Genomic DNA, 23,237 nt, shown 5'->3' with positions numbered 1-23,237 from the left:
TAAACTAAACTTGTAAAGTCGTTTAGTTTTTCTTTTTTTTTTTTGGGCTGTCACTCAACTGTTGTAAAATAATTATGTTTTCCCATGATACTCTAATGTCATCTTTGACATATATCAAGAGCCTGTGCATGGATTTGGTTTTAGAGTCTTTAATCCTTTTATTCCTTCCCTAAAACCACATACTTTTAACTTTCTATAATTCAAAAAAATATTGCTATCTGATAATGTTATAGTGTAAATGTTAGGGCCAGGCCAATCCTGACTCCTACAGGCATTGTGTAGTCATTCTCCTAGACACTTATCCTGAGCACTGTTTCTAAGTCAACAAGAACCCAGCTTACAGATGAAGCCATGTGTCCTTGCAAAGAGCTTCAGTGTGAGCATGTAATGTTTAATAGAAACAGTAATGTGAAATGTAAATGCCGTGTGGTACTCAGAGGGCTGAGTTCACTGTCATCAGAAAACTTCTTTTCTCCAAAATTGGGTTATACTTAAATATGGTTAAAGTAAAATGATCTGGGCCAGACTCCGAAAGTCCCGGTCCAGTGCCTGTCACAGTAAAGTTGGGCAAAGTTGAGTTCTTTTCCTGTCTCTTCATGGATCAGTTTGGCCTGCCTGCTTCTAAGCCTGCGGGGAATCACCACACTTAACAAATTAGCTTCTTGTTTCATTATTTTTAAGAAGTGTGTGTGTGTGTGTGTGTGTGTGTGTGAGTGAGTGTGTGTGTGTGTGTGTGTGTGTGTGAGAGAGAGAGAGAGAGAGAGAGAGAGAGATTGCAGGAGTCAGGAACAACCTTGGATGTTGGACCTTGCCTTCTGAACCTTAACACTTGTACCTCTTTTTTTTTTAATTTTTATTTTAATTTTTTATTCAACACAATATATTTTTATACCAATCATAAAATGATGGACATGTTATTAAATGGACATTAAAAGACTGTTTTTGTTTGTTTGTTTTGTTTTTAGTAGAGCTTAAAATCTTGGCTCTTATTGTGGTATAAACCCAAAATAAGAATAATTTTTAGATATTGGAGTTCATGGTAATAAGACTGTACTTCATTGTCCCTCATATCACCAAAGGGATTTTATCTCCATAGCAGCTAAGAGTTGACAATTCTGCTGTGCCAAGGAATGAGTTGTAAGCACAATTATTTGTGTACAGATGTCCTACTATTATCAAAGCTATTTGATTGAGTGATTGTCATCATTCTCAGCCCACAGGGAACAGGTTACATTTATTTAAGAAATTGTGTGTGTATATTAAGATGGTCTATTCATGAAGTCTTTCATCAACTGTTTCAATGAACAATGGTTCTGCTTGGAGGGTGGCACTGACATTAGGCAAGGGTAAAATTCTGGTTCATTGGCTGTGATGATTTTGAAAAGCATTCATCTCAGAAGAGTAACATATAAGGTCATCCTCAAAACTGATACAATAATTATAAATATCAAGCAAAACATTCAGTCTTACTCTTTGTTGTTCTCTTACAAGCCACTTCCCAAGTTGTCTATGTTTCTTTTGACTGTATAAATAATTTTGAAATATGTAAGCTGTTCTGAAAACCATAGAATAGTGTAACAATATCAAATAAACAATCCTACTAATAGAGAGGCTGAGACAGGAGAAGCATGATTTCAAGACCATTATGTGGTGCACAGCAAGACACTGTCACATACAAACAAGCAGAAAGTGTATATGCATTGTACAATATTGGACATATTTCTCCAATTACCAAATTAGAGATACCATTGAGTGACAGCCAACAAATTTCTAATTCCTCATATTATTGAATTTCAGTTAATTAGGATATGTTGATATTATTACTTTTCATATTAATTAAATTAAGGAAAAGTGATTGTTATTTCCTGTTATTTTTGTTGTTAGAAGTGGAATTATGTTTGTGTGGATTTGCTGAAAGATTACTTTCTTGCTTTATCTAGAGTGTAGTTTCCCTCGTGTTGGTGTTTTTCATCTTTTATCCTTTGTAGGGCTGAATTTGTGGAAAGATATTGTGTAAATTTGGTTTTGTCATAGAATATCTTGTTTATGGTATATCTCCGTCTATGGTAACTGAGTTTTTCTGGGTATAGTAGCTTGGGCTGGCATTTGTGTCCTCTTAGGGTCTGTATGACATCTGCCCAGGATCTTCTAGCTTTCATAGTCTCTGGTGAGAAGTCTGGTATAATTCTGATAGGCCTGCTTTTATATGTTACTTAACCTTTTCCCCTTACTGCTTTTAATATTATTTATTTGTTTAGTGCATTTGGTGTTTTGATTATTATGAAGGGAGGAATTTCTTTTCAGGTCTAGTCTATTTGGAGTTCTGTAGGCTTCTTGTATGTTCATAGGTATCTCTTTCTTTAGGTTAGGGAAGTTTTCTTCTATAATTTTGTTGAAGATATTTACTGGCCCTTTAAGTTGGGAATCTTCACTCTATACCTATAACACTTGTGCCTCTTTTTTTTTTTTTTTTTTTTTTTTTTAGTTTTAGTTTTTCGAGACAGGGTTTCTCTGTATAGCCCTGGCTGTCCTGGAACTCACTCTGTAGACCAGGCTGGCCTCGAACTCAGAAATCCACCTGCTGCTGCCTCCCAAGTGCTGGGATTAAAGGCGTGTGCCACCACGGCCTGGCCCACACTTGTGCCTCTTACTGTCCCTTATATCTATTCATTTCCAAATGCTTTTTCCAAAACTCAGTATTGTATTATAGGCCAGCTCAGTCTGTTCCCTCACATGGTCTATATGCAGTGTAATTCTGACTTTCCAGTCCCACACATAGCCTCTTTTAGCCCTGTTAACATGTTCTTACACATCCCATCATGAATTTCACATCTGAGATGATGGGACCACTAGTTACCTGATTGTCCAAGCTACACTTAGCTCCATGTCCTTTATCTCGGTGACCACCCATCAATTCTGGTTCCTTTCTCGCAGAATGACCTCCTGTCTCCTTTTTCTGCCTATGTAGGTATAAACCTCATTTTGTTCAGGACTCATCAATTCTGTCTACCTATATTCTGACCTCCATGTCTGTCAGTGCAAATTGGCACATTTCATACCATCTTCCATCCTTGTCTGGGACTTTGAGAGTACCGAGTGCATTCTTTGTGTCGCCACAGAGGCTCTAAATGATGGAGCTTCTGCCTGCCTCCCAGTTCCTCTTCCTTTCCACTTTTTGAGTGCTTTCTGCTCCCGATAGCAGCTGCATCTCCTAAATAGGTACAGCTTGCTGGCCTCCACATCTTTAGAAGGTTGTTGATTCATCCTAGGAGACCTTTCTTTTTCTCAAGTCATTCAGACTTGTCCTTTTCAGTGAATTACAATATCTGTGGAATCCCCTTTCTGATCTCTCACCTGTCTTTTGTACTTCTTTGTAAAGAGCTTGCTTTCCTGTTCTTTCCTCACAGGTGAAGGACAGTATTGTATCTACTCTTGTAGCTCCTGTATCAAAACATAATGTCTGGCATGTAATAGACATTTCATAAATATTTGCTGGGTTTCCAGATTATTCTTTTGGAACTCAAATTTCATGAGCCATATCTTCAGATAGGGACGGATGGTCATTCAGTGAGGTATACTGCAAGGGGTGGGTGCTCAAGTCCTCTGTCCCTGTTTCAAACAGAGAGGCTTTTTTATATATGGGACTTTTCAGGAAAAGGTTCTGTTGAAGAAAGGGATTCTATGTTCCCGTTGTGGTTTGGGCTAGTGAACTCATCCTCAGTGCCACATATGATTTTGTTTTATCCACTGAAGCAGGTTTAATGAAATATCTATGACCTCATGTGTTTTTATCTGACCTCTGTTGTTTTTATCATTGTTTCTAAGATGGATACGTGTGGTGGTTTGAATAAGAATGGCCTGATATGCCATATGTTTGAATGTTCAGTCAGCATGGAGTAGACTGTTTGAAAAGCTAGAAGGGCTAAGATATGTGGCCTTGTTAGAGGAAGTGTGTCTCAAAAGCCCATGCCAGGCCCAGGCTCTCTGCCCACGGGTCAGGGTTAGCTCTGAGCTACTTCTCCAGCACCATGCCCGCCATGCCTGCTGCCATGCTTCCCCAGGTGATGATCGCGGCTGAGCCTCTGAAACCTAATGAAACCCCCAATTAAATGCTTTCTCCTGTAAGAGTTGCCATGGTCACCGCAGAGAATGGTAGAGGATGGCAGCTGACATTGACCTCTGGTCTCCATATGTTACGGTACACACATAGGTGTGAACCCAACACAAACACACACACACACACACACACACTCGGAGAAAGAACTGAAATTAAGTAACTGAAATGAAAGCAAGTACCGCTTTGTGTCTCCCTTTCTTATAGGTGTGTGGAAGTAGTGAAAGCCTCCCAGTACGTGGAGCTGGCCAACGACCTGGAGATTAACAAAGCAATTACATACTTGAGACAAAAGGACTTTAACCAAGTAAGTGCCACAGCGTTCTGCATGTTCATTGGTCTAGGCAATGAATGCAGGGAAACTCCTTTTTAGAATGATATTAGTGCTCTACCCCTGAGCTCCACCCCACCCATAACTCTGACAAGATTTTACATGTCGGTTCCATTTATTAAAATGTAAATACTTTCCATATATAACATATTGTTAAATTACAAAACCTTATGCTGGTCTAGGCCTTAAAATTTCAGTTGGCTCTGCAAAGTGCCGAGGCCTGTAGAAGCCGGTGTGTGTGCAGAGATCCCAAATAGCAGTCTGATGTGCTTCCATCTTGTCCTCTGTGGAACAGCTTTTCCTGAGGCTGTTTCAAATGTTTCTTATGACACCTGGGTTCCCCCTGCTAGACACTGGCTTAGACCCTGGGATCCCTCACTGGCAAGCTGCTACCTGCTGTCCTGAGGATGGGGTGGAGCACTGTCAACCTTTCAGTACTCGCTCAAGTAGAGCAGAGCTGAGACAGAAGCAGAAGTCCGAAGAGTTTTAAGGAAAAGAGAGGATCCCAAAGTAGAACAAGCAGAATACACTTGGTTTCCTAGTTTATAAAGCTATAGCTAGTGTCCTGTGCACCTGCAGTTTAAAACTTCGTTTGACTCAGAGAGCAAGGCCTAGAGAAAGCCACAGCATTTTCCCACACATGTCCAAGCCTGTGCTTTCTCTTTTCTTCCTAATGAAGAACCTTCTTTCTGTCTGAAGACAACAGAAAGGAGTAGCTGCTCTCCAAAGACTGGGAGAACACCCTTACTCAGAATACAAGAACAGAGTGAAGTGACCCTGTGTCCGTGTACTAATAGATGATTGATACGTTACAGTACCAAGAAGTGGGTGATTGTATGTGTTAATTCTCCATACTTAAATTTATGTCTTTTAGTATTTACAGAGCACTAAAACCTGCTAGAAACTCTTTATATCTGTCCTGTCATTTTACCACCATACCATCAGCCATGAAACCACCACTGCCAGGGCTCAAGAGATGGCTCAGAGGCTAGGAGCATGTATTTCTTTGGTAGAGGTTCTGAGTTTGGTTCTCTGTACACACATGTGGTAGCTCACAACTGCCCATAAATCCTGCTCCAGGGAATCTGACACTTCTCTGGCCTTCTTGGTAACCTGCACTCACATGCACTTGGCCACTCAAGGACATACACATACACACATTTGGAAAACTAATAAAAGCAAATCCTTTTTTAAAATGCCACAGTCAGCCTCCATGGCTCATGCCTATAATCCCGCCACTGGAGAGGTGGAGGCAGGAGAATCAGAAATCCAAGGTTTCCTCAGCTACTGGTGAGTTTGAGGCCAAGCTGAGCTCCATAAGACCCTTTATCAAACAAGCAAGCAAGCAAGCAAATAAACAGTCATTGGAAGTTCTGTTGCAGTTGAATCATGAGATGTGAGTCAGACAGACAGACAGATTGGTCTCTGTTTTCTTGCTGGAGTGATCTTGGGACCTGAAAAATAATTTATGATTATGAAGGAGTATACTGTTTGTCTTAGTCTGGGTTTCTATTCCTGCACAAACATCATGACCAAGAAGCAAGTTGGGGAGGAAAGGGTTTATTGAGCTTACACTTCTGCATTGCAGTTCATCACTAAAGGACGTCAGGACTGGAACTCAAGCAGGTCAGGAAGCAGGAGCTGATGCAGAAGCAATGAAGGGATGTTTCTTACTGGCTTGCTTCCCCTGGTTTACTCAGCCTGCTCTCTTATAGAACCAAAGAATACCAGCCCAGGGATGGTACCACCCACAATGGGTCCTCCCCCCTTGATCACTAATTGAGAAAATGCCCCACAGCTGGATCTCATGGAGGCACTTTCCCAACTGAAGCTCCTTTCTCTGTGATAACTCCAGCCTGTGTCAAGCTGACATACAAAACCAGCCAGTACACTGTTATAGATGACACAGTGGAAAAATTTTTATCTATTTTCTCTTGGCATTTTATTTTTAAATTTTATTTTACCTTTAGAAAAAGTTGATAGTACATTGCCATAGTTCATGTTTTACAACTGTTTATCCAAAACTTAGCACTCTTGGTGCTAGAGGGATGGCTCATCAGTTAAGACACTAGCTGTCCTTCCAAAGGATCTGGGGTGGTTCCCAGCAGCCACATGGCAGCTCACAGGCATCTGCAACTCCAGCTCCACTGGACTGATGCCTTCTTCTGACCTCTCAGCAGGCACATAGGTGATGCACAGACATACGTGCAGGCAAAGCACGGATACATGGGAAATAATAAAATAAAACATTTTAAAATAAGCACTCTTCAGTTAAAGTTACCTCAGATCTTGTTATCTCCTGCTCACTTTGTTCCTCTCATTCAGAATAACTTCGGTGGGGGTGGTGATTTGTTTGTTTGGTTTTGGTGTGTGTGTGTGTGTGTGTGTGTGTGTGTGTATGTGTGTATGTGTGACAGAATTTTGCTCTAAAGCTCAAGCTGGCCTCTAACTCACTGTTATCCTCCTTCCTTAGCTTGAAAAGGCAGGATATGATGTTTGGATGTTTCCTGTTCATGTTAGACTAGTCTAGAAATGTCTGACAGGTTTTTAAGGCCATGAAACCCCTTTAAAAGAGTACTAGCCTACTCAGATGGGAACCAACATTGTGAAATTTAGTTGTTTTGTTTATTTTGTGATGCTTGGCATCAAACTAAGACTTTATACAGTCTAGAAAGGCACTGTACCTCTGATCAACACCTCTTCCCTTGGTATCTGGTTTTAAAAACTCTTATTCTTAACTAAGCCTGAACCAGCATGCTTGCTGACACTTCCTTGGAGTCAAGCACTGCATGGCACGTTCTTCTGGTTAGTTGCAGCAGGTGTAGCTGATGGCAGCAGTACAATGAGGAAGGATGTTTGCTTGGACACAAGTACTTGCCACAAATAGGAGATACCAAGATGCCAAGCATAAATGTATGTTTTTTTAAAGGATGAAAATAAAGCCCATATCCCTTTTCACCTCCTTCTCATATCAAAGTCATTCTAAGTTGGATCTCCATGCACTGTTCATGTAAGTGCCTGACTGTTCTGCATGCCATTTGGATAGCATTATATCAGATTTGGCAGGTGGCTAAACGTGTACTTTGATCTCTCAGGACTTGAAGATGAACTTATATTTATCTACTTTAAATAATATTTTGGTAACATTCTCAGAATGTCTGTTATTGATTTTGAAAACTGTTCAGCCATCCATTTTTCTTCTCCCTTAGCACCTCAGTTACATTTATAGAAGACCCTCCCTGTGTTTGCCTCTCTTTTGTGTTCATTTTAAAGAACATCTTTCTTAAAATATATTCATCCTTATTTAGAACATTTTGTGGGATCTTGGTCCTCAAATTCTCCAGTGCCTTCTAAGTTGTTTATAGTGTTTTATATAAATTTTCTGGTTGTTCGCTATTGGAAAATGGTTCATAGATTGGTGTGTAATAGCTGCAACCAGAAGCCCCAGGGTATTCTGTCAGGAGGAAATTGGACTGTGCTAGGTAAAAGGTATGAGGTCCTCATCCCAGTCATTGTGCAGGACAAATAGGAAACTTCTCTGACTCACAAGGTTCAGTGTCCACAGCTGGCCTTTTCCTGTCACCTGTCCTTTCTTCAGCTGTGTCTAATCCTCTGTTAAATCCATCTATATGCTCTTAAATTCAGTTCCTACTCCTTGTTATAGAATGTCTGCCTTTTCTGTTTAGTGAGTTCCTATCTTAAATGGAGTTCTCATCTTGCCAACTGTCTTCTTGAATTTACTGCTGCTCCCTCCTCTGCCCTGTCTTCAGGACCCTCCCCCAGCCACACCTTTGGATTCTGCTGTATGGCAGTGGTAGTAACTAAGGACAATCTGTTTCTAGGCTGTAGACACGTTGAAAATGTTTGAGAAGAAGGACAGTAGAGTGAAGAGTGCAGCTGCGACCAACCTCTCGTTCCTGTATTATCTGGTAGGTTTTGGTTTTTACAGCTAAGGGTTGTTCATATGATAGTTTTGCTTTACTAAATCTGCCTAAGAAAAGGCCTCCAAAGAAGACCCGTGCAAACTGAGGTGCACCAAGGGCCTGAGTGGCAGTGCTGAAGGGGCTGAGTTCTCAGACATGAGGAAGAAATGAGGGGAGACTGGTAGTGAGAAGGCACCAGAGAATGACGGAGGGCAGCTGCAAGCTGAGTTACAGACATTCGACCCATCCTGTTAGTGACAAAGAAAGGGCTGTCGCCTGTGAGGTGACTTGGAGTTGCAGAGCACCATCTGTAACACGCATTCATTGAGTGCCTACTAGATGCCAATCACTGGCACTCCTGAAAGTAGGTGGGCGCCACGTATGCCAGTTGCCTTCCAACGACAGACTCGATTTGCCCTTTACTCAGCCTCACATAGCAGCTCCTTCCCACCTCTGCAGGTTCCACTGAGTTCCTCACCCCTGCGGCCCTCACAGCAGCCCTCTTCTGAAGACAACGGAATACATTTTAGTTTTTTCTCAGCTGCATTCTACTTCGTGGTACCAGTTTCTGTATAAGTTGTAATTTAGAGTGCACACAAAGACTCACACATGGATGTTCACAGCAGCATTTCATAACAACCAAAGGTGAAGGTCAGCAGCCTGAGGATGCACCAGCCACAAAGGGTAAACCACATGTGGTCTATCCGTCCACTGGACGTTAGTCAGCCATTAAAAGCAACAGATGGTTAATACCTGGTGCCTTACAAACACACCATGTAGAAGTGGCCATACACAAAGCTCCCACTTGACATCCAGTGTCCAGGATAGGAAGGGAAATAGAAAGAATACAGATTTTCAGAAACTGGGACAAGATAAAGGAGAGCACTGTGTGCTAGTGGACCAGAATTTCTGTGGAGAGGAAGAAAGAATCCAGGAGGGAGGCAATGGTGGGAACTGCCCAGCGCTGGGAAGCGCCTGCCCTGAGCTGGGCCTTGTAAAGGGGTTCTCAGTTTCACTGCGCTGACCTGGCACAGATGGCTGTGCCACAGTGAAAGAGGGCATCCACAGGCCTCACATGAATGATGACGAGGTCCTTATCAAGCTTCTGGCTGTCAGTGCAGGCACCTAGTGGGTGACACAGCAAGGTGCAGAGCAGGGGACAGCTGAGGCCCTTCCAGCTATTTCAGTGCTTCAGGTGGGAAGGCAGTGCACAGCAAATGAGGACACGGGTTTGGGCGTTGAACATGGAACCGCCTACGTGTAAATGCTCTTGTTATCAAACCAGAAGACTAGGAAAGCCAGCCACGAGAAGCTTGGCTGTTTGAGCTTGACAACTACACATAGCCTGGGAAAACCAAGATATTTAAAATATTTGTTTTGTTCATCATTATTTATCTCAGAAAGCCATCATTTATAATCTCAGAATCATTTCAGTAATCTCTGAACAGTCTGAAGAGACCTGAAGAAATGAAGTCTCTTTTATACTTCATTTAGGAAAACGAATTTGCCCAAGCCAGCAGCTATGCAGATTTAGCTGTGAACTCAGACAGATACAACCCATCAGCTCTCACTAATAAAGGGAATACAGTTTTTGCAAATGGCGATTATGAGAAGGCAGCTGAGTTCTACAAAGAGGCCCTAAGAAATGATTCTTCTTGTACTGAAGCACTTTATAACATTGGTAAGTTCAGTATGGCAAATTGCAGAAGGAACTGTCTGCCTTCTTTTAAGAGTAATGAATTATTCTAAATGGAGTTGATAATTCAAAAGTCATGGTATGTAAAGTTGGGTCAGTGTTATGTTGCTTTCCAAGAAGACTTTTCTAATATCCATCACAGTTAGAAGACTATGTTCCCCAAGTTTCCGATGATATGGGATGATGTTTTTAAACTTTTCCCAAATAGGTAGAAGGAAAAAAACCCATCTTTCTTTTTAATTAAAAAAAGAAAAAGTCAAATACACTAAGTGTTTAGTGTTCTAGTTTGACACATTTTAACAAATATGTTTCAGAATTTTTTTTTCTACTTTATCCATGTGGGTGTTTTGCCTGCATGTCTGTCTATGCAACACATGTGTGGTTGGAATACACGGAGGCCAGAACAGGGTGTCAGATCCCCTGGAACTGGAATTATAGATGTTTGTGAGCCACCACGTGGGTACCAAGAACCAAGCCTGGGTCCTGTGGAAGAGCAGCCCGTGCTCCTAACTGCTGACCCACTTCTCCACACTCTCAGATTTTGTTTGTACTATTTATACTATTACAAGTCACGAAGCCCATCCCCTCTTCATCCCCTTCCTGTCCTTCAGAGGTTGCCAGATATGGGCACTATTGCTCCCAAGGTGCTCCAAACAAATACATGTATTTAATACTGAACTCGTTTCTTTAGTTACTGATGTTTCTTTTAAATTATGCTTCTCTCTGCATGTGTTATTACTTGATTATGAATTTTGTTTGTTTTTTGCTTTATTTTTTGTCTTTTTTATGTTGTTACTTTTCTTTGGCTGTCCGGTCTTATAAACTATTTCCTGCTGTTTAGCAGTTTGCAGGTAAAAGCTAGGGAAGAGGGCACTGGGCAGATAGTTGCTGCCGCACAAGCAGGAGAACCTGAGTTCTGATCCCCAGCCCCTACTTACAAAGCCTGCAGTCCCTTTGACTGATGGCCAAGAGACGGCAGAAAGGGAGAGACCGGCTGCCGACCTGGAGCTGCGGCCAGGGCCTGGGGAGTAGCTAGTTGAGGCACCTTGCTAAGAGATGGCAGGAAGGAGTGAGCGTGTGGCATTTGAGATCTGGGAAGGGTTTTACTGGCATAGGAAAGAGAAGGGCACAGGCCTTCCTAGAAGAGCTTAGCTGCCTATTTAGATGCTGCTTTGTTTTTTTTCTTTTTTACTTTATGAATTTCAGATATTTTTAGATTCTTACAGCTTTATTTTTCCTGTCTAACTTAAAAGTAAATTTTGAATTTTTTAAAAATTTTATTAGTAAGTATTAATCATACATAATTATATATTATATATATTATGCCATTTGCATGATCATAATGTATCTCTATCATATTTCCCTCCTCAGTCCCACTGCCCTCTCTATGTCTCCATGCCTGTGAGCCCTTTCCTCTTCCTAACTATCCTCGCTTCTACTATTATGCCTTTTGATTTGTTTTTGGTAATGAAATAAGGACCTACGTTTGTTCCTAACATGAACAATCAAGTATCACATTTATCCTTTCATCTCCACTGACATTGAATATCTATTAATTATATTTATAGCTGGGTTCATATCTGAAGCATTTATTCCATTTTTGAGCCTCTTGTTGGTTCATGTCTGCTATCCTTGATGTGCTCCCCTCCCCCACCACACACTTGAGAACTCACGGAGCGCTCTGTAGCGTGTCCATCTGCTTGGAGAAATCTTACCTCCTCTTGTTTTCTTAAAAATCCTCAGTTCACTTTCATTTTTTCTTCAGGGTGAATTTTGCATACATTTACACATTTATCCTGCTGCCCTGACCACAGTTCTCAGTAACGCTGCAGTTCTCTTTCTTCTCAAGGCCTCACCTATAAGAAGCTGAACCGTCTGGACGAAGCCTTGGACTCCTTCCTGAAACTGCATGCAATCCTTCGGAACAGCGCTCAAGTTCTTTGCCAGATAGCAAATGTGTATCTCACTTGAAAACTGAAGGGCGTTATTAATTACCTCAATTAGAAATTGAATATTAATTATTAAATAATATTAGTCATGGAGATAATTGATGAGGGTAACTTAACAGATGAAACTGCTATAAGTAGTTCAGTTAGTAAAAGATCATTTGAATCCCAAGAAGAATTAGTTAAATTAAAAAAAAACTTTGAAAAATTAAAAAATAAGTTGTTAACTTAAAAAAAAATAATTGAAGGAATTGAAGACATGTTTAGTACACCTAGCTCTGACTGAAAATCAACTGAACACTTTGGTATCGGATTCTGATTCTTGTAGGATATTGAGAACTAATTAGTATTGCTGCTTTGGGGTGTATAGAAATAGTGAACATAGCTCTCTGAAAACTCTTATCCTCACACTTCTTCCGTGCAGTGGCCTGTTCATCGGCACTCATGGGCTGTGTGCCCGTGTGCAGGGTGAGAGCCCGCGCGTGGGGCTCTGCACATGCGCTGCAGGAGGCCCTGCTGTCACATCAGCTGCCTGAACACTGAGCTTTCTTGGTTCCCCCACTCACTGCTAGAAAGCAGGCACAAGGTAATGTTTTTAATGCCTCTTACTATATTGGAAAAGCACTTTGATTTCTTAACTGACATTGTCCAAGATACGAGTTAATGGAAGATCCCAATCAAGCTATTGAATGGCTGATGCAGTTGATCAGCGTTGTCCCAACTGACTCCCAAGCTCTGTCTAAACTGGGAGAGTTATACGACAGTGAGGGAGACAAGTCCCAGGCCTTCCAGTACTACTATGAGGTAGGTGCGCCGTCTCACTTTCCTTCCAGTTTCTGATGTTGTTTTAAAGAAGCAGGCCCTAACATTTTAGAAAGGCTTTTTAGTCTAAAACTAATAATGATTTAGTTAAAACAGTTTTAAACTATAGTTTTGATCCATTTTAGTGAAAATAGAAAATACTAACTCATTTTAAGAGTTATTTATTTATGTATATGAGCACTCTGTTTGCATGTATTCCTGCATGACAGAAGAGGACATCAGATTCCATTACAGACCGTTGTGAGCCACCATGTGGTTGCTGGGAATTGAACTTGGGTCCTCTGGAAGAGCAGTCAGTGCTCTTAACTGCTGAGCCTTCTCTCCAGCCCCTATCTCATTTCCTTCCTTCCTTCCTTCCTTCCTTCCTTCCTTCCTTCCTTCCTTTTCTTCCTTCCTTCCTTCCTTTCTTTCTTCCTTCCTTCCTTCCTCCCTTCCTTCCTTTTCTTCCTTCCTTCCTTCCTTCCTTCCTTTTCTTCCTTCCTTCCTTTCTTCCTTCCTTCCTTCCTTCCTTCCTTCCTTCCTCCCTTCCTTCCTTTTCTTCCTTCCTTCCTTCCTTCCTTCCTCTCTCTCTCTCTCTCTCTCTCTCTTTTCTTTCTTTCTTTCTTTCTTTCTTTCTTTCTTTCTTTCTTTCTTTCTTTCTTTCTTTCTTTCTTTTCTTTTCTTTCTTTTCTTTCTGTCTTTCTTTCTTTGGCTTTTTGGATTTGGTTTTTTGTGTCAGGGTTTCTCTGTGTAGCCCTGGCTGTCCTGGAACTCACTCTGTAGACCAGGCTGGACTTGAACTAGGAAATCTGCCTGCCTCTGACTCCCAGAGTGCTGGGATTACAGGAGTGCACGCCCGGCCCTATCTCATTTTCTTAAACCATGATTTGCATCACCTGATTCTTTTAAATATTTGCTCATAACTAACTGAAAACTGTCAAGTATGCCTAAGTTTTTTAAGTCTTGTATAGTTTTAAAACGTATAATATTCTTTTGATAGCTCATACTTTTTATAAATAAGTGAGCCTAACCGATAAATTAATTAGGTATATATCTGCATTGCCCCTGAAGCTGACCTGCCACCTTCTGTACTTTCTCTAGTCATACAGGTATTTCCCTTCTAACATTGAAGTCATTGAATGGCTTGGCGCTTATTACATTGATACCCAGTTCTGCGAGAAAGCCATTCAGTACTTTGAAAGAGCTTCCCTTATACAGTAAGTGACTGAATGTTATATTTAGTTAATATCTTACAGTAAGACTATTTTTATCCCTAAAAAATTAGCATCTGGTAAGCATAATAAATTCATGGAAATATCTTAATGAATTATTTTCATTTTCTTGTATTTTGTACATTTTTCTTTGTCTCTATTGTGACAATATATTTTCTATTACATAGGAATTTTAAATACCTTTTATAATATACTTTATCTGTTTTCCTTATTCGTACCTCAGTGAGCAAATAGAATTTGTTTCCAAATCAGAAAGTGACTTTCTCAGTCAGGACAACTTAAAATTTAAGTTTTTTTTAATTTTTTAAGTTCACATCAGATGTTTTTCACATATCTGATTCAAACATAATGAATGTGTGATATCCTGCTTTGTCTTCGGCCATATTAAATTATGAGATAAGCTGTAACTTAGAATCGTTGGAAGGATAGCGGAAGGCCCAGAGATTTAAGTAATCTTTATGTAGAATTTATATTAGGCAATTACTTTTTATTACATTGGTTTCATATAAATATTTTGATAACTAAAAAACTAATTACCAATATTAGAATAATAATTTTAGTTCAAGAACATCTTTATGATTTAAGTTACACTTATTATACTTAATCGTCCCCTAGCCTAGCCATTAGACCATTCCTCATTAAGGCGCACTCCATGTGGTTCCGTCCTTCACTCTGATTTTATGCAGCCCATAAAATGGTATCATAGTCATCCCTAGACGAGCATAGTAACTCAGGCTTGGGATCCCAGCATCAGGATACTGAGGCAAGAGGATTTTCCCTGAGTTTGAGGCTAGCCTTTGCTAAAGAATGCGATCCGATCTGGAAACCAGAACCAAGAAGCCAGTAAGATGATGGCTCAGCAGGTAAAAAGTATTTGCCAACAAGCCTGACACTTGAAGGCAATCCCTAGGGCCCACAGTAGAGAGTACTGACTCCTGTCGCTGTCCTCCAACTTCCACACGTGTGCCATGGAATGCGCATAGGCATGTAGATGCACACAGACACACGCGCGCGCACACAAAATAGACAGGTAGAAAGATAAATAAATAAATAAATAAATAAATAAATAAATAAATAAATAAATAAATGTAATAAATAAGCAAACAATAATGAGGTTAAGTAACTTCCTTACTGTCATAAGATAAATATAATTTAGATTAAATTGGCTTGATTAAATGAAGAGTCTGCTTTATTAAAACAAAATTTTCCATTTTTCTATTTTTCTAACTTTCTATTTTTTATAAACTATTTTCCAAAGCTAAAAGAAAAAGTGTGGCAAGTCAGCCCTTTCGTCCAGCTCGTCTTTCTAGCCATCTCATCAGCACTGTAGCCTCATCCACGCTGACTGCACTAACTCCACCGAGCCTCAGCTCTTCTGCAGTTAGCTCATGTGGATCTCACCCGACGCTAACCACGTTGGCGTCAGTAAGCCCTCTTCCATGAGGTAGCTGTCCCACATAACTTCTCCCCGTGAGATCCAGGCTCCCCACTTTAGAGTGGACCTCCCTGGAGAGACTGAAGCTTTCAGTCCCCTTCCTCATTTTTTCTCTTTCCGTCTCAGCCTCCTCCTAAACATGGCCTCTGGATGTCTAACTGGTCATGTCTATTTCCTCTCTTCATGGTATTCTCCAGTTCCATTTCCTCTCTTGTTGTGCTGCCCTGTCTGTTCTCCCAGGTTTTAGTCTTGGGTTGATGTAACCATTTCTTCTTTGGGAATAGCTCTTCAGATAACTTTGGTGGCCTGGTAAACGGATGCCATATAAATCTGTGTCCCGTGAGCACTGCCCCCATCGTCTGTGTCTCCCTGTCTCCCCCTCTCCTCGGAGCTCTGCAGTGCCTCTGTGTTTATGCTTCAGTTTCCCTGAAAATGGGTGTCTTCCATGCAAAGCCCCTTCATCCTTCTCCTCCTAGCTTTCTCTGCATTTACCTTCATTTGCTTCTGCTCGTATGTTCTTTATGTGACAGGCATTCAGTGTACAGTAATTACAGTTTCTCTCTCATTTTGATCATGTACTTTCTGTACTGTGCACTATAATTACCTTTCCTGTATGCTAAATCATGTGTAAAATATGTTTTTATTTTCAACTTGTCTTAGTCAGGGTTTCTATTCCTGCACAAACATCATGACCAAGAAGCAAGTTGAGGAGGAAAGGGTTTATTGAGCTTACACTTCCACATTGCAGTTCATCACTAAAGGAAGTCAGGACTGGAACTCAAGCAGGTCAGGAAGCAGGAGCTGATGCAGAGGCCATGGAGGGATGTTTCTTACTGGCTTGCTTCCCCTGGCTTGCTCAACCTGCTCTCTTATAGAACCCAAGAGCACAGCCAGGGATGGTACCACCCACAAGGGGCCCTCCCACTTGATCACTAATTGAGAAAATGCCCCACAGCTGGATCTCATAGAGGTACCTCCCCAATTGAAGCTCCTTTCTCTGTGATAACTCGAGCCTGTGTCAAGTTGACACACAAAACCAGCCAGTACACATCTGATACATAATAATGTAGTTATATGTGCTAAGTATTTATTATATAAAACCTGCCTCTACCATAAGAATATAAACTTTTGGTTTTTTGGTTTGGTTGGTTGGTTGGGTTTTTTTTTTTTGTTGTTTTGTTTTGGTTTGGTTTGGTTTTTGGTTTTTTGGACTTGTTTTTTTTTTGAGACAGGGTTTCCTTTATAGCCCTGGCTGTCCTGGAACCCACTCTGTAGACCAGGCTGGCCTCAAACTCAGAAATCCGCCTGCCTCTGCCCCTCCCCCCTCCACCGAGTGCTGGGATTACAGGAGTGCACCACCACCTCCCGGCAGAATATAAACTTTTAAGGAGTGGAAATATTCATTCTTCTGTCACATAGATCCTTATATATTACAGACAATTGGCAAGTAGTTTGATTCAATTTAATTTTTTGTAATATTTATAATAGGATGTTCTCTCCTGGTTGTATTGCTTATATTTTTGAGGCTAGACTGGGCTACAAATCAGTCCTTCATCTCAAAATCACAACCACATAAAACATTTACCCCATAAACAAAATTAACTTAAAGTGTATTAAAGACCAAATCAATGTAAGGCTAAAAATTATAAAATACAAAATTCTTGGTAAAAATTGTTTATTCCATTGAATGTGGCAAAACTCTTAGAAATGATATCATAAACAATTACACTTCATCAAAATTTCAATCTTCTGCTTATCAAATGAAACAAAAGCAACCCATATAGAAGGTCATTACCCAAAATATATAAAAGGGCTTCTGCAACTCAACAATAACAAAAATCAGCAAAGTTTTTGAAGACTTTTTTTTCTTCAAAGATGGTCTACAAACTGCAGATAAGCATATGCAAGGATGCGTGTCTCCATCCCACTGGGGTGTGCAAGTCATAGCATGCACGTGCCATGCAGGCAGCATGTTGGACTGGCAAGGTATTAAAGAGAAGATAGGAGTTGGGAGTGGGGTGTGTGGTAGGGGGCCTGGGAAAGTTGGGGGGAACATAGGGATAGGATTATCATGTTTCATTGCTTACATACTTGAAATTCTCAGAGAATTAAAAAATAATGAGGGTAACAAGGTGTCACTATGTAGCCCTGGTTGTCTTGAGACTCATTATGTAGACCTCGAACTCACAGAGATCTGCTCCTGTCTTCCTAATGCTGGGATTGAAGATGTATGCCAACATTCCTAGCTCAAAGAATGCTTATATATATATATATATATATATATATATATATATATACACACACACACACACACACACACACACAGACACAGACACACACAGACACATAGACACACACACACATACACATCCTGGACTAAAACAAACAAAGTGCCAGAGTAAAGCTCTGGAAATGGGTAACAAGTGTGAAGAGGATGTGGAAAAACAAAGTTTTGGCAGATTGCTAATGAAAAGGTGAAATGTTATTTCATGTAAATAGTTCGCAAATATTTAAAAAGAAACATTAGACCCACCATAGGACCTAGCAGTATGGTAATCACCATAGGACTCAGCCATGTTGCTCCTAGATAGGCGTCCAAAGGAAGCAGAAGTGGGTGCATATTCCCTCACTTGAGATAACAGCCGTGGAAGTCAGATGGAAGTTCCAATATGAAGAGGAAGGGTGACACTGGTGCTCAGAGACCTGTGTGGTAGCAGTGCCAAGAGCAGGGTATTAGGAGCTGACGTAGGACAGTCGACTCTGCAGGTTGTGAAAGGACACCAGAGGCTGGGACAGGCTCTTCTGAGGAAGAGAGTGTGTGTGACCTGGGGTCTAGCTCCTGCCTAGATTTGCAGAAGCTGAAGGTTCTACAATGCCTAGAGGAAGAGGACTGGAAAGACAGAGAGGGGTGGAAGGTCTATAGACTAGGGTAGAGCCCCAGCTATGGCAGGTGGGGGAGAAGATGGCAAGTGGCAGGGAGAAGGCCTGCATATTTTATTACATATTTTATTTAGATTACAGAGGGTAAGTGTGCAGGCAGTGGGTTTAAAATTAATAATTTGTCACATAGCAGTGCTGAAATTGAGGCCCAGCTCTGTCTAATCCCAAAGCTGGAAGCTTGCCATCAAACTAGGGTGGCCTCTGGAGGCTATCTGAAAGCCACTGGGTCAGTAGAGGGGAGATTTGGAGGAAGGCAGTGTTAACTAGGCCCCTAGGCTGCTCCTCAGTCAGATCTTAGGGCGGGGTTAGTTGTTTTTTTAGGTTCTAAATATGTGAGCCTTTATGTTATTAATACAGATTAAATAAGCAAAAGGTCAGAAGGAATTAGAGGTAGAAAGCTTAAAGAATGATTCATGGTCTCCTTATTCTTGTTCTAATTTCCACTAATTTCTTGCTTTTACAGACCCACACAAGTGAAATGGCAACTGATGGTAGCTAGCTGTTTTAGGGTTAGTTGTTTTTTTAGGTTCTAAATATGTGAGCCTTTATGTTATTAATACAGATTAAATAAGCAAAAGGTCAGAAGGAATTAGAGGTAGAAAGCTTAAAGAATGATTCATGGTCTCCTTATTCTTGTTCTAATTTCCACTAATTTCTTGCTTTTACAGACCCACACAAGTGAAATGGCAACTGATGGTAGCTAGCTGTTTTAGAAGAAGTGGTAAATGTTTTGACTTTTTAAATTTCTTACTTATTTTGTGTCTTTTCTTTTAAGTAATTATTAATATAAATGTGTTCCAGTTGAATGTTTGCTATTAAACATTAGCTTTCTAAATAACTACACATAATTGAATCATATCATGTAAAAGAACATAATAATTACTACATACAGAAAAAGTTATGCTTACAAAGTGGGTGTGTTTTGGTTTTGTTTGGAACAAGGGCAGGGGGTTGGCACTGGGTTTGAATTTAAAAGCAAGTTTGAGTACACCCAGACTTCAAGGTGGGACTAGTAATGTATTCAAGTAACTCCCCTAAAAACAGGTTGTTTCTCAAAGTTAACCACAAAATAATCTTTTTATATTAGTTTCTATTTCCATTTTATGCCTGAGTGATTCTTTTTTTTTGTTTTGTTTTGTTTTGGTTTGGTTTGGTTTGGTTTGGTTTGGTTTTTGGTTTTTCAAGACAGGGTTTCTCTGTGTAGCCCTGGCTGTCCTGGAACTCACTCTGTAGACCAGGCTGGCCTCAAACTCAGAAATCCACCTGCCTCTGCCTCCCAAGTGTTGGGATTAAAGGTGTGCGCCACCACCGCCCCAGGCCTGAATGATTCTTAATTCAGAACTGGAACAGTGGAAACTATGTATAATTACAACAAAGATCACGAGGTGCAGAGATTTATGATTCTGACCTAATGGTGCCTATAGCTTAGTATGCCAGAGATTCAACTAGAAGGTCCATGTGAGGAAGTTTATAAACGCCTCCATAGACCATAAAATGCCCAGGAAAAGATAGCCATCACCCCACAGGAAGTACAGGCTGAGGTAGTCACTGTTCACCTGTGTGTGAGAGGTTTCCTGGTACCTGTCAGTGTCTTCAGGGTGGTCCAAATGGATATACATTACAAACTTGGTATGGTCCTAAAGTGCACACGCTCTTTAACACTACCATGACTCCTGTCAGATGGACAGTTTGAGTGTGAGGTGAACATTCATTTGTACAGGACCCTGAGCCACACCTCAAGCTCTCAGTGGGTCTTAAAGCTAGCCACTGGACTCATCTTCAACTATTTCTACTCTAACATTTTTTCAATTTTTGTTGTTGTTGTTGTTGTTGTTGTTGTTGTTGTTGTGAGCCTGGTCTTACCGTGTGACCCTGGCTGGCCTGACACTCACTGTGTAGTCAGGATGGCCTCTCCTCAGCAGCAGCTTGCTAGTGCTGAGACTCGGGCATGAGACATCACATTCACATCATATGTGTATTTTCCCCCAGAAGTGATCCAAGAATGATATGTGTTTGCTGTAGCAAGCGTGAATGCCTTCTGCTAACCTGTTAAAGTACACCAATGCTTTGGATTAGGACCAAAATATTTATTAAATTTAATACAATTTCTATAATTCTATATAGCTAGCTACTATATTTTCCTCTTTCTTTATTTACAGGTAACTACCAAAAGGCATTAGATACTTACAAAGAGATTCACAGGAAATTTCCAGAGAATGTTGAATGTAAGTGACCTTTCATTTTATAATTTTGAAGGTAAGGAACACATTCTGTGTTCTAGTAGATAATTAAATTTGCTATAGTAATTGTATGTGTAAATGATGCCTTAGTTGTGGTACATATGTTTAAACGTTTATATTTGGTCAGAACATTTGACTCTATAAATATGAATTTTTATAGAATTTAGTTGTTGATGAGTTTAAGTATAATAACTCATTCTATTTATTATTAAACAAATATGCATCCCAAGCTTTAGGATAAGGTTTAGGAACAGATTTGATTGGGGGAAGCGGCTGCAGCTCACTGGCGGGTTGGGGGAAGCGGCTGCAGCTCACTGGCGGAAGGCTGGCCTGGCCTGAGCAAAGCACAGCACCAACCGGATGTGCTGACACACACCTGTCGTCCACACATGTCCACACAGCACCAACCGGATGTGCTGACACACACCTGTCGTCCACACATGTCCACACAGTACCAACTGGATGTGCTGACATACACCTGTCGTCCACACATGTCCACACAGTACCAACCAGATGTGCTGACACACACCTGTCGTCCACACATGTCCACACAGTACCAACCGGATGTGCTGACATACACCTGTGTCTTAGTGCAGAGAGGTGAAGGCAGCAGGGCTACACAGTCAGAGTTCAAGTCCTCCCCTGCTGCCTGAGCTCATAGAAACAGTGATGTTTATAGGGAAGGCATCTGTAGGATTTTTATTGGAGTATGGATATATAACGTGTGGGTAGGCACACTCATGCCACCGTGCGCACGTGCAGACCATTCATGTGTCCCCTCTTGTTGTCCTGTGCATTTGAAGCCTTTCACAGTGATAATGAAAAGTATTACAGCAGAAACTACAAAAGCTAGTCTAAAAAAATAGAAAATAGCCACCTTTATCCACTGCGCGTCACCACCAAACTGTCAGTTTCATCCGGGGTTGCCTTGGAGTCAGACAAAGCAGAAAGTCATTGCTTATAATTTTTACCACTTTTGTTAAAAAGCGAAGAGCAATTCCTTGAGAAGAAATGTCTTCATTCATGGTGAAGACAGTCACTAAGAGCTGTGGGAGGTGTTGAGAACAGCACTGCAGCAGAGAGAACATCTTTGAAAAGTCTTTCATTTTGTACTCACAAATAATAAACACATGCAACACATTACAGTAAAAGCACGTGTCTTCTGAGCCCAGGTTTCTGATGGTGCCGCCTGATCCAAGGTCTCAGCTCCGCTCTTGTAAGAGCAGCAGTACAGAGATGGAGCTGCCTAATGCTGGTCACAACCCATGGGCAGCCACCAGTGAGGCAGAGGCCTAAGGGCAGTGGTTGCAGAGCTCTTAAACAGTGCACACTCAAGCTCCTCCTTCAAAGGCTGTTTAGGTTTGCGGTGGAGACGGCCATCTATTTTCCATTTCTGTTTAAACACCGTTCAAAGTAGTTCTTAGTCTCAGTCACATTAGAGACCCCTCAGGAGCCAGAGGTCCAGGAGCGTATATGAAAGTAGAACCTATCTGCCTGGCACCTGGAGTTGGTTGATTGAGGAGGTCCCTGCAGTGGTCAGACAGAAGACACTAATGCCAGGTGGATCATCAGCATATTTAAAACCCAGTGCAATTTGGGTAAATGTTTCCAAGCAATAATCAGCCCAGTCAGTCCAATTCCAGGTTTGTAATAAAACTCAGGGAGGAGGAGTATGGGATAATCATTCTGGGAACTGGGGTGAGTTCTGCCTCTACAGCAAAAGGTGGGTGAGGTCTGCCATGCCCACTTTTTTCTCCACAGATAGCAAAAAGGTCACCAGATCCTTAACAAAACCCACTCTCAGGTTTCTTCACAGGAAAATGGGTGTTTTATCTCCTCGAGAGGCCCCTGTGTGCTTAACTTTCTTGGTTTTTCTACTATTACTGGTTTCTCTAGTAATCTGCGGGCAGAAGGACCTTTATGTGGCCAACAGTTGATCCCGGAGTGTAGGCCAACCAGCAGGTTGCAGAAGCAGATGCTCAGCCTCCATTGAAATGTTAGTGGCACTCCTGCTCGTCTGTGGGAACCTGACATCTCCAGTCTTGATGAAATGTCCTTAAGGGGTACAGTTGCCTCCTGATGAGAACCACTGGAGCAGCCACGATGCTTAGGCCCAGGACCAACAAGGCTTAGTTTAGTTTAGTTTTTTAAAGAATTATTGATTTATTTTATGTATGTGGGTTCACTGAAGCTGTCTTCAGACACACCAGAAGAGGGCATCAGATCTCATTACAGATGGTTGTGAGCCGCCATGTGGTTGCTGGGATTTGAACTCAGGACCTCTGGAAGAGCAGCTAGTGCTTGTAACCACTGAACCATCTCTCCAGCCCTCTTTTTTTTTTATAGAGTATTTTAAGAGTTGCTTTAAAATTTAAACGAATTATTATGTGCATATAAAAATATCTAAGATGACTTTTATCTATATAATTTTTAAAACAAGTGTGATCGACTATCATAACTGAAGCTATAGGTGAGGAAATTTGTGGAATGTTATCTGAAGTAGTTCATTTTCTGGTGAACACAATACAATGGCCTGCTTCTAAGGGAGCTGCATACACATGGTGCACAGACACACATGC

At 41.1% G+C, this 23,237-nt stretch overlaps 1 protein-coding gene across 2 annotated transcripts in view; it reads left to right on the top strand.

Moving 5' to 3' along the window:
* The window catches only part of Ift88 (intraflagellar transport 88), an 89,563-nt gene that overhangs the window by 42,949 nt on the left and 23,377 nt on the right, over window positions 1-23,237 (top strand). For both annotated transcript variants that reach the window (XM_052191344.1, XM_052191343.1), the window contains exons 15-22: window positions 4,322-4,421; window positions 8,288-8,374; window positions 9,863-10,049; window positions 11,914-12,022; window positions 12,664-12,814; window positions 13,913-14,028; window positions 19,087-19,139; window positions 20,578-20,643. In XM_052191344.1, coding sequence (XP_052047304.1) covers window positions 4,322-4,421; window positions 8,288-8,374; window positions 9,863-10,049; window positions 11,914-12,022; window positions 12,664-12,814; window positions 13,913-14,028; window positions 19,087-19,139; window positions 20,578-20,643 — 869 coding nt within the window. The remainder of the gene's footprint in view (window positions 1-4,321; window positions 4,422-8,287; window positions 8,375-9,862; window positions 10,050-11,913; window positions 12,023-12,663; window positions 12,815-13,912; window positions 14,029-19,086; window positions 19,140-20,577; window positions 20,644-23,237) is intronic.

Source organism: Apodemus sylvaticus, chromosome 8 (assembly GCF_947179515.1).
Source record: "Apodemus sylvaticus chromosome 8, mApoSyl1.1, whole genome shotgun sequence".
Taxonomy (NCBI): domain Eukaryota; kingdom Metazoa; phylum Chordata; class Mammalia; order Rodentia; family Muridae; genus Apodemus; species Apodemus sylvaticus.
This window is presented reverse-complemented; position numbering and strand designations above follow the sequence as displayed.